General features: G+C 44.2%; 1 protein-coding gene across 4 annotated transcripts in view; it reads right to left on the reverse strand.

Annotated features, from left to right (window-relative positions):
• LOC139459902 (breast cancer anti-estrogen resistance protein 3 homolog) overlaps positions 1-12,104 on the reverse strand; it is a 148,088-nt gene that overhangs the window by 27,801 nt on the left and 108,183 nt on the right. For all 4 annotated transcript variants that reach the window (XM_071241622.1, XM_071241623.1, XM_071241626.1 and 1 more), the window contains exon 3: positions 7,625-7,736. In XM_071241622.1, the coding sequence (XP_071097723.1) occupies positions 7,625-7,736 (112 nt within the window). The remainder of the gene's footprint in view (positions 1-7,624; positions 7,737-12,104) is intronic.

Raw genomic sequence — 12,104 nt, forward strand, 5'->3', positions numbered from 1 at the left:
TCTAGCTAGGAAGAACACCTGGTGCTGGGTTCCAGCTAGGAAGAACACCTGGTGCTGGGTTCTAGCTAGGAAGAACACCTGGTGATGGGTTCCACCTAGGAAGAACACCTGGTGCTGGGTTCCAGCAAGGAAGAACACCTGGTGCTGGGTTCCAGCTAGGAAGAACACCTTGTGTCGGGTTCTAGCTAAGAAGAACACCTGGTGCTGGGTTCTAGCTAAGAAGAACACCTGGTGCTGGGTTCCAGCAAGGAGGAACACCTGGTGCTGGGTTACAGCTAGGAAGAACACCTGGTGCTGGGTTCCAGCTAGGAAGAACACCTGGTGCTGGGTTCCAGCAAGGAGGAACACCTGGTGCTTGATTTCACCATTAGGTAGAGGTGAGGTAGTACACATGGTGTTCCTACAGTAAGATGGAGCACCTGGTGCTACTACTGTTAGGCAGAATGCCTGGTGTTCCCACAGCGAGGTAGAATGCCTGGTGTTCCCACAGTGAGGTAGAATACCTGGTGTTCCTACAGTGAGGTAGAACCCCTTGTGTTCCCACAGTGAGGTAGAACGCCCTGTGTTCCCACAGTGAGGTTGAACGCCTGGTGTTCCCACAGTGAGGTAGAATCCGTGGTGTTCCTGCAGTGAGGTAGAACGCCTGGTGTTCCCACAGTGAGGTAGAACGCCTGGTGTTCACAGTGAGGTAGAACCCCTGGTGTTCCCAGTGAGGTAGAACCCCTGCTGGTCCCCAGTGAGGTAGAACGCCTGGTGCCCCCAGTGAGGTAGAACGCCTTGTGCTCCCCAGAGAGGTAGAACGCCTGGTGTTCCCACAGTGAGGTAGAACTAAAGGTGTTCCCACAGTGAGGTAGAACTCAAGGTGTTCCCACAGTGAGGTAGAACGCCTGGTGTTCCTACAGTGACGTAGAATGCCTGGGGCTCTCTCAGTGAGGTAGAACGCCCTGTGTTCCCACAGTGAGGTAGAATGCCTGGTGCTCCCACTGTGAGGTAGAACGCCTGGTACTCCCCAGTGAGGTGGAACGCCTGGTGCTCCCCAGTGAGGTAGAACACCTGGTGCTCCCACAGTGAGGTAGAACGCCTGGTGCTCCCCAGTGAGGTAGAATGCCTGGTGCTCCCACAGTGAGGTAGAATGCAAGGTGTTACCACAGTGAGGTAGAATGCCTGGTGCTCCCCAGTGAGGTAGAACGCCCTGTGTTCCCACAGTAAGGTAGAACGCCTGGTGCTCCCACACTGAGGTAGAACGCCCTGTGTTCCCACAGTAAGGTAGAACCCCTGGTGTTCACACAGTGAGGTAGAACGCCTGGTGTTCCCACAGTAAGGTAGAACCCCTGGTGTTCCCACAGTGAGGTAAAACGCCTGGTGCTCCCCAGTGAGGTAGAACCCCTGGTGTTCACACAGTGAGGTAGAACGCCTGGTGTTCCCACAGTAAGGTAGAACCCCTGGTGTTCCCACAGTGAGGTAAAACGTCTGGTGCTCCCCAGTGAGGTAGAACCCCTGGTGTTCCCACAGTGAGGTAAAACGCCTGGTGCTCCCACAGTGAGGTAGAACGCCTGGTGCTCCCAGAGTGAGGTATGCATGTAATTGTGTAACATGACAGGTGCAGCTGAGGCCTCCCTCCCACACTGATGTTTAGACTGAAACACTTAAACAGAATTGGTCACATAAATGTCTTGATAGATGCAGGCAGGCATGCCACCAGCTGACAAGACAGCAACTACCTTCCTACCCAGGCCGGCCTCTACACTCAGAAACCTGCCACACAACAGTTAAAACATCCAGTCCTGAAAAACTAAATCAGGAACAAATTTGTGCCAAGCATTTATGCTAATGCAACAAGTTTGTAGCAAGTTTGTAGCTCCCTCCTAAATTGAACCTCTGCCAAACTCTGTACCAGACTTAACAGGGGGGAAAAACCAACGATTCATTTAACGATTTACGTTGCAATTAAGTAATTAGCCCACATCGTGTTCAGGACAATACATAATGATGAGAGAGCTTGGCACCAGCTTCCTGGCCCTGTGCACAGGTTCTACTACACCCAATCAGAATCAGTCGTTCAACAAGCAGTTTTCTGTAGACAGCCTTCAGTGCAGACTGAATCATCCGGCAGCTGTGATTGGATGATTTTATGTAAGATTTTTATGTGTTTTATATGTACATCCATCCAGTAATTAAAACTGAACATGTTTTTCTATATTTTGTGCTGTCATTTTCAACATGATGACTTAGGCTGAATGTGACCACAGATATTTTGGTGCAGAAAGTGAAATTTGGTGCAGAACTGGGGATGGTGTGTTTAGCTTTCTGTACTCGGAAAAAGAGCTGGCAAAGCTAGTCCTTTTTTGTTTTTTATTGCTGCCCTAAGGCTAAACTGTGCACACATGTACATGTAATTGCTGTTGAATGATTAGTTATTTTTGAAAAAAAATATAATGTTACTATAGATGACATTTGGTTGAGTGTATTGTGAATAGCTTGCAGGTGGTGTCATCATCAGTAGCCTCATTTGAGGTGGTCATCTCAACATCTGGGGAAACATCTACATGCCACATCATGAGGGATAGACGGCACTATACGTAATCGGGGCGGTCGGGGAGCCTAGTTGTTAAAGCGCTTGCTCGTCACGCCAAAGACCCGGGTTCGATTCCTGACATGGGTACAATGTGTGAAGCCCATTTCTGGTGTCCCCCGCCTAGTTGTTAAAGCGCTTGCTCGTCACGCCGAAGACTCGGGTACAATGTGTGAAGCCCATTTCTGGTGTCCCCCGCCGTGATATTGCTGGAATATTGCTAAAAGCGGCGTAAAAGTATACTCACTCACTCACTCACCATACGTAATCTCTGGGGACCTTGACCTCTGTGACCTTCCCTAGCTGACTGGGTCAGGTGTAAATTCAATAAACAATTAAAAAGTTACATTTATTTTGTCTGGGTTGGATTTGAACCTTGTTTGTTTCTTTGTGTGTCTGTTTGTTTGTTTATTGTTTAATGGTGCACTCAGCAATATTCCAGCCAAATGACGGCTGTCTATAAGTAATCACGGGTGACAAGCATGGCTTGCTGAAGACCAATTGTATCTCCGATCTTCATTAGGGACAAGCATGGATTGCTAAAGACCAATTGTATCTCGGATCTTCATGGGGGACAAGCAAGGATTGATGAAGACCAATTGTAACACGGATCTTCATGGGGGACAAGCATGGATTGCTGAAGACCAATTCTAACTCGGATCTTCACGAACATAGCAGTCATAAGGTAATATTATCTGATTATCCACAGATGATCCAGTGTTCCCTTTGTCCATTCTATTATGATAAATAACCTAGACCCATCCACTACCACAGCTTCACTTAGAAAGTGATCCCACTAATCAGCTACTTCCCTCAGAACAGCCACTGCACAACAGTGTAATATGATTGGGCAGCTAGTTTCAGCATTACGTCATCAAACTGGACTTACAACACAGCTATGGTAGCGAGGGGCGGAGGGTATTTTTCACCAGAATGGAGCCATGATGCGAAGGATGACAGAGAAGGTCTATCCTTCCATCATGCTGCAGAGTTTTGTCAGAAGTATAAGTCTGGCATAACCATAGCCTTGCTCCAAGGCTGTACTGAAAGAAAAGACCATGGGTGTGTAGTGTTTCTGTCCTCCTAATAGGCAAGTCTAGATATGTGGACAGTAAGGACTCCAGTCTCTTATGGGGACAACTTCTTATTTCCATCATCTAGAAATTATGATTTTAACTAATAGTTATTGCCTTTCAGACTTGTGCAAGTCTAGCATAACTAGCCCCGAGCCCTGTTCATAATCTCGCCACCCTGTACTATCAGATTCAACTCTGAAACATCCCCCCCTCCCCCCATACCATACTCACGACACTAGATTCAACTCATATTTCACACAAGAGGATGACCAGAGGGGAAGTGTTTCAGATTCGATTTCGGTTTGAAAGTGACTGTGTTAGCTGGAGTTTCCCAATGCTAATGTTCCTTGACATTGTAAAGACATTTTCTAGAACAGCATCTTCCGTCTCCTTTTCTTGTTGCATTAATAATGAAAATAGTTTTCTGCCTAATATGATCAAGTTAAACTTTGACTACAATAATGTCACCATAGTCACTTTCATGTTTTTCACCCATGCTTGCTGTAAAAGGCGACTATGCTTGCCGTAAAAGGCGACTATGCTTGTCGTAAGAGGCGACCAACAGGATCCGGTGGTCAGGCTCGCTGACTTGGTTGATGCATGTCATCGGTCCCAATTGCGTGGATCGATGCTCATGATGTCAATCACTGCATTGACTAGTCCATACTTGATTATTTACAGACCGCCGTCATGTAGCCGTAATATTGCTGAGTGCGGCGTTAAACAACAAACAAACAAATCACAATTGCAACTTAGAAAAAGAAAGATATTTAGGAAGAAAGTGTCTCAACTTGAATAGAATTTGTTTTTCGTCAATTCCAATTCAACATTTTTCAACCTAAACAATCAGCCTGCAGCTCAGACCTACCATTCCTTTACCTGATGAGTTATCACACCTCAATTTGTTTATATCACTCCACTTTGTTTCAATGCAGTCATGATTCAATGCAATGAATGACTTTTCAATGTCCTGATGGCAGCTGCCACGGCCTAGCTACTGCTCAGTGTTGATCTAAACACTGTTCCCGAGCTTCATAATATTTTTACTCATTCACTTGAAATGTTATCAAAATATGTTAAATCATTCACTCAATATTAATGTCACAAATTGTTCCCCGATCCTGATCTACAGTCAGATAAGATCAATGAGTTCACTTCTTGCATCTGTAACACTGGGTCAGTTTATCAAAACCTAGCTTCCATATTTTGACAGATGTGCAACTTCCTGTTTCGGAATAAAAAACAGTATATTCAACATAGTTTTACCATTAACCGATGAGAAAAACTAATAATCAAAATTTTTTCGGTTTCTTCGATGAAGATGAAAACTGGATATGAGATGTGGAGTTCACTCCAGATGTTTTCTGGTTGTTTTACCTCCATGATGAAAGAATGTTCTCCTGAAGTGAATAATTCACTCCAGCTGTGCTTAGTCGTACATCAGAGGCCATCATAAGTGTATTATAATAAATCCCCCTGGTTTAGTCTCCCGAGCCTGTGGTGGAGAGTACATGTGATATGTTTGTAGGAGCGCAGAGAGAACGTGTTACGTTGAACCGGCAGGTATGTTAGGGGATCTTGCACTATTCCAGACAAGGTGCATTCTTAGCTCACACATGATAGCCAGCTGTAGTTTGTTCATTTTCTTTTTGTACTGGAAATCAATCAGACTTGGCGAAGAAGCTCTTATCGATGTGAAATATATTAGTTTGAATTTGAGTTTGAAGGTCGTTGTATTTCAGACACTGGATGTAAGGCACAAAGTGGAAGTAGTGTTTGGCATGTAGGTTGTGAAAATTCTATAAGGAATTGTTGAGTTGCACAGCAACCAGACATGTGATCATTATGGTGGGTGGGTCACAGGCAATATGACGAGAAAAAATGTTGGGTCACATGACAGTATAGCGGGTCACATGACAATAGACATTATAGCGGGTCACATGACAATATGGTGGATCACATGATAGTATAGAAGGTAAACATGACAATATGGTGGGTCATATGACAGTATGGTAGGTCACATGACAGTATAGTGAGTCACATGACAGTACGGTGGGTCACATGACAGTACGGTGGGTCACATGACAGTATGGTGGGTTACATGACAGTATGTCGAGTCACATGAAAGTATGTGGGTCACTTGACAGTATATTGGGTCACATGACAATATTGTGGGTCACATGACAGTATAGCGGGACACATGACAATATGGTGGGTCATATGACAGTATCGTGGATCACATGACAAATGAGACCATGGTAAGGGACCCCGTCCTGCTCCCACGCTACTTGGCGTCGTGTAGAATCAAACTTTTTATGGCCTGCTGTTGGCACTAATGCATCCTTCAAGACACAGCTGCTTGCATTCGAACGTTTAAAAGCAATGGGAAAAACTACCATTTTAAAATTCTATGTAATTTCCAGCAATTTCATTGGCTAGTGAGGACAAAATGTTGTGTTCATTACTCTAGGATTATAAAAATGCATCCTTCACACAGTTTGCGCGTTGGTTTCTCTATTCACAACTCGATTAACCCTAAATGCTATGTCATCACATAAGTGAACCGTGGCCTTCCTCCCACGTGCCCACACGTTTCTCCAGAATATCTTGACAAAACACTCGGAAACCACAATCATGACATCAGTTGACCCACATATAATAAATCAGAAACAATGATGGCAGCTGTTCATCGGCCACCCCTAACCCTGGGGACACACACAAACAAGCCAAACCCAACATTAGAAACCCACCCCTACCACACAAACCAACCCCTACATCACAACTCCAGTCCTACCAAACACCCCTAACCCAACCACACACACCCACATCACACCCCCACCACACAAGCCAACCCCCATATCACCCCCCCACCACATCACACCCCACCACACAATCCCACCCCCACCACACAAGCCCACCCAAACCACACAAGCCCACCCAAACCACACAAGCCCCTCCATCCCAACCACACAATCCCACCCCCAACCACACAATCCCACCCCAACCACACAATCCTACCCGCACCACACAATCCTACCCCCACCACACAAGCCCACACCCACCACACAATACCACCCCCACCACACAATCCCACCCCCACCACACAAACCCACCCCCACAACACAAGCCCTGTTACACAAACCCATTCCCACATCACAAGCTCACCCACACCACACAAGCCCACCCCAACATCACACCCCCACCCCACAAGCCCATTCCAACATCACACCCCCACCCCCACATCACCCCCCCCCCCACATCACAAGCCCTGTTACACAAACCCATTCCCACATCACAACCCACATCACACCCCAACCCACACACACTAAAACCCCACCCCCACATCAGAAGCCCTATTACACAAACCCATTCCCACATCACACCCTCACCCCTACATCAGAAACCTGATTACACAAACCCATCCCACATCACAGCCCCACCCCAATATCACACCCTCACCCCCACATCACTACCCACCCCTACCCTCACCCACACATCAACCCTGTCCATCAGATATGCTTTCCTCAGTACTCCAATGTAACTTAAACCACTCTTGCTGATGAGGTGAAGTGAAATGGGGTTTAACGGTGTGTTTTTGCTGATGAGGCTGTGTTAGCTTGAGTTAGCTCAGTAGGCAGTCTTCTCTCTCTTTAAGGTTATGAAAAAGGGGGATGCACACCACTCAATCGTGCCATAAACAGAACACGAGGAAGGGACTAAGGCATGTTGACATGTAAGGTGTCTGCGAAAACAGGATGCAACCTTTCCATCCGCCTCCGTATGCACCAAATGGTGTGCATGTTCTAACAGTATCACCTCTGCTATATAGGGAATCCATTATAAATCTAAACCCAAAGGTGGTATGTATTAATCAATTCAAAGAGGATGCGATGGCAAACAAAACAAGTTATAAGAACTAAAACAAAAACAAAACTGGAAGAAAAACAAGGAATAACAACAACGTGTTGCCACCAACCTTTCTGGTACTTGTCCCGTAGGATTCGGAGACTGGAGACAAGTTTGGCTCGGTGAGCACCGTTCTTGATGCCGAGGTCTCGTATCTCCCCCTCCTGTATGTAGAGCAGTTCCTGGAAGAAGCAGGGAGGGACAGATGGTTAGCGCTGGGCTAATGAGGTGATGAAAGCTGTTCACAGTTACACGCTCACCAATCAGACATCAATGTAAGTGCAGACACAGGTTAATGATGGGATTAACACGTCACTACATTATCCCTGGATATTCTAGAGATATATGATCATCACTTATTGTGAATATGATAGTGTAAGGATGGATTGATAATTGACTATAAGTTCTACTATTATCAACCTCTGTCAAAATTGAAAGAAAAAGTGGGCAGACGTAATCGTTGAATGTCCGATTCTAGCGTAATCACTGGTACCGGGTAATATAAAAAAACAAGGAGCAGAATCAGTCATTGTCCTAAATTCAAATCTGTGTAGATGAAGCAAATATACAACTGAAAGTCATTATGGTTCTATATTTTTTCATAAAGTTAAGGGGGCGGTCGGGTAGCCTCGTGGTTAAAGCTTTCGCTCGTCAAGCTGAAGACCCGGGTTCGATTCCCGACATGGGTACTATGTCTGAAGCCCATTTCTGGTGTCCCCCGCCGTGATATTGCTGGAATATTGCTAAAAGCGGCGTAAAACCTCACTCACTCACTCATAAAGTTAAGAATCTATGGGTCTTGTTTCTGAAAAGGAATCTAAAAAAATGCTTAAGTTTAAGAAAAAGGGACGTGTTGATATTTTACTGGCATCAACTGAATATCCGCTAGTATTGCCACACATCATGGGAACGTTTTGTTTCCTAGGCTTTGAGGTTTCTTACAATTCTTTTTCAAGATTTAACACAATTTGATTTTTATCATTTAACAAAAAAAATCAATTTTGGTTTTAATGCCATGGACAAGTCAGATTATGCTTTGAAGTTACAGGACAGAAGTTGACAGACACAGTGCCATGCTATAAGATGACTTGGACCTTCAGTCTTGGAGCACCAAACAGCATGAAAACCAGTGACGCTAAGGAATATCCATCAACAAAGTAAACAAAGTGCTCCATCTGTGAGATGACACCCAGTATAACCAACACACTGTTTATTTCCTTATACCGTGTGTTATGTAGTCTAACGTTTCCAAGATGTTTATTTCTTTATCCTTGTTATAAAATATAAGTTTGGCCCTCACTCTAGGAAGGTTCATACTCCACTGAACGTCAATTCTTTAAGAGTATTTCACTTTAACATTGCAGGGCTATCTTCTTATGCTAATTCTCCCTTTACTTACAGAAATATTTCACTCGTCACAGTCATCAGTTCAAGCACTCACAACATTGCAAGAAAATTGGACTTGAATTTTTAGGTTTTAGGATAATATTAAATACAAAACATACTGTTGATCAAAATAACCATTTATTGTTAATGTTGTTGTTTTTAGGATAAAAAATAACTCAGATTTTTTCCCTTGCTCACAGTTTTACGTTTTCAACCAAAACTGAAGAGGAGTGTTTTATCCAGCCTTTGAACCATCTAAATGCAAGAAACACCAGAAAAAATCAGAAAACATCAAGATACCATATAGTTAAACAATACCATGTGTCGCAGTATAAAAGGAATTCTATCAAAGTGTGCGAGAGAAAAACATGCAGAGCTTGGACACAACTGAAGTCATGAAGTTGTCAGGAACCATATGTAATATAGGCTAATACAGGGATAGGTTCACAGTGAGGATTATTCTACAATGACTTAATTTAGAGAATTCTTGAATCTGATAGGTTAATTACAGGTTTCAAATCACGACAACATACCTCTGTTTTAAAGAACCTCATCCCTGCAAGGACATATCTATAAGAAAGCGATTCATTCTCCATAGGCAGAAGGCAGTTTCAATGGTAGTATTTTGAATGTGAACATTGCACTAAAGGCCCGTTTGTATCTTACCTTTTATATAAATGTAAGAACAATACACCGTTGTTAGTCTTTGAATGGCAACCGTTGTTACTGTTATCTTTCACTACAACTGTGTCAGAGTTGAATATATCACAAGGATCTAAGACAACACGGAACTGACCGTTTCCTACCATACAGTCACAGGAAGTTGCTCAGAGGGGACTTCCTGTGTGTCACTGCAGCGTGACCTTATCACAGAGGAACAACATCGCAGGGCCACGTCCTTGTCATCCAGACCAACTCCTATATCAAGATAGGATCATAAAATGAAATTGAAAATGCCCTTATCACACTGATGCATATCACACTTGGTCTGAGTGTGACCTGTCATCTGAGAGTGCACCTGTCATCTGAGAGTGGACCTGTTGTCTGAGTGGACCTCTCGTCTGAGTGGACCTGTTGTCTGCGAGTGTGAATTTGTGGAAGGTTGGTTGTTGATGTTTACACAACGCCGGGATATTGAACGCAGTAATCATCTCATGCACTTCCTGTACGGCCAGCGTGTTACAACACGGCGTTGTTCCGTGCCTGTTGGCGCCGTGCCGATCCTGCTCCACATCAACCACTACAAGAACTGTTACAGACATAAAACCCTCTTTGTTTCACAGCAGGATAATAACTGCCATAAAATGTAATATTTTCAAGGTTCCGGCTAATTACATTGAGGAGGAGTCACAAATACACTGACAAATAACAACCATAATATGATGCCCACTTACAGATACAAGTGGCATCAGACTCCACGAGTGTTCAAAGAGTAGAACGTACTATTACTCCTGTCAATGATCAGTGTACCTGGTGATACGTACAAACATTATTCTCACTTCCCTGTGGTGCATCATTAGGAGGGGAGTTTTCAGCCTTGCAAGCAACATGTTTTCCAGAAATAAATACCAGATGAATACTTTTGTTGTCACTTGTCTAAATGTTAAGGATCCATCTGTTCTAGGGGCATGTATAGAACGAGTGCAAGGTCAGTTCAGCCTGTTTTCTTGTGTACAGGCTACCAAGGTCAAGGTACCAAGGTCAAGATACCAATCGGTAAGATGAACTTGTTTGTGCTTTCAGTGACTTCTAATTTTGTGTGTAAAACATCCTGGTGGAGTTAAACATAATAATAAAACATTTCAGATGTATTTTGTTTGGGAGGAATTGTAGTTCAACCGGTCTTGTCTGTCTTGCAGTTTAACATATTGTATGACTCTTCATTTACAGAGAACACTCATGTTTGCATTCAGCAAAAACTTTGGGCCAAATTTGTTTTAAACATATAAATCAGGTTGGCAGGTCGAAAAAAAGAAGGAAAAAACAACAATATGACATATTTATATTTTTTCATTTTTGCAATTTGTCATAAGTCGTTGAGTTTTTATTTTTTAAGATTAATTTTCAACAGGTTTTAGTGATAGTATTTTAAACAATTAATTCATATTATACTGACAGTGAATTAATCGGTGGAAAGAAAAAACACGGCTTATTATTTTTTTTTTCACTTTTTTTAAGTCAGTGGATTCATAAACAAAACTTAAAATAAGTTGTGTCAAAGAATATGTAACCTAATTAATATTGGGAGGGGGGAGGAGGACTGGAGAGGAAGGGGTGGGGAAAAAGTCATGTCTATATGTTTTATCTCAAATTAAAAATTTGTATTGACCATGTTTAATTGTTATGATTTGTTCCTTTCCCTGAATTCACTGAAGGGATACGATGTATTTTTTTCTGCAGAAGACAAACACATTTTTTGACATTTTGACCAGTGAGGGGTACATCACCAGCTGCCAATACGTGGACAGTGACCAGTGAGGGGCACATCACCAGCTGTCTATATGTGGACAGTGAGGGGCACGTCACCAGCTGTCTATACGTGGACAGTGACCAGTGAGGGGCACATCAACAGTTGTCTATACGTGGACAGTGACCAGTGAGGGGCACATCAACAGTTGTCTATACGTGGACAGTGACCAGTGAGGGGCACATCGCCAGCTGCCAATACGTGGACAGTGAGGGGCACGTCACCAGCTGCCGATATGTGGACAGTGACCAGTAAGGGGCACATCACCAGCTGCCAATACGTGACCAGTGAGGGGCACATCACCAGCTGCCAATACGTGGACAGTGAGGGGCACATCACCAGCTGCCAATACATGGACAGTGAGGGGCACATCACCAGCTGCCAATATGTGGACAGTGACCAGTGAGGGGCACGTCACCAGCTGCCAATATGTGACCAGTGAGGGGCACATCACCAGCTGCCAATACGTGGACAGTGAGGGGCACGTCATCAGCTGCCAATACGTGGACAGTGAGGGGCACGTCACCAGCTGCCAATACGTGGACAGTGAGGGGCACGTCACCAGCTGCCAATACATGGACAGTGAGGGGCACGTCACCAGCTGTCTAAACGTGGACAGTGAGGGGCACATCACCAGCTGCCAATACATGGACAGTGAGGGGCACGTCACCAGCTGCCAATACGTGGACAGTGAGGG

This window comes from Haliotis cracherodii, unplaced genomic scaffold, assembly GCF_022045235.1.
Source record: "Haliotis cracherodii isolate W230 unplaced genomic scaffold, xgHalCrac1.p SCAF_13, whole genome shotgun sequence".
NCBI lineage: Eukaryota > Metazoa > Mollusca > Gastropoda > Lepetellida > Haliotidae > Haliotis > Haliotis cracherodii.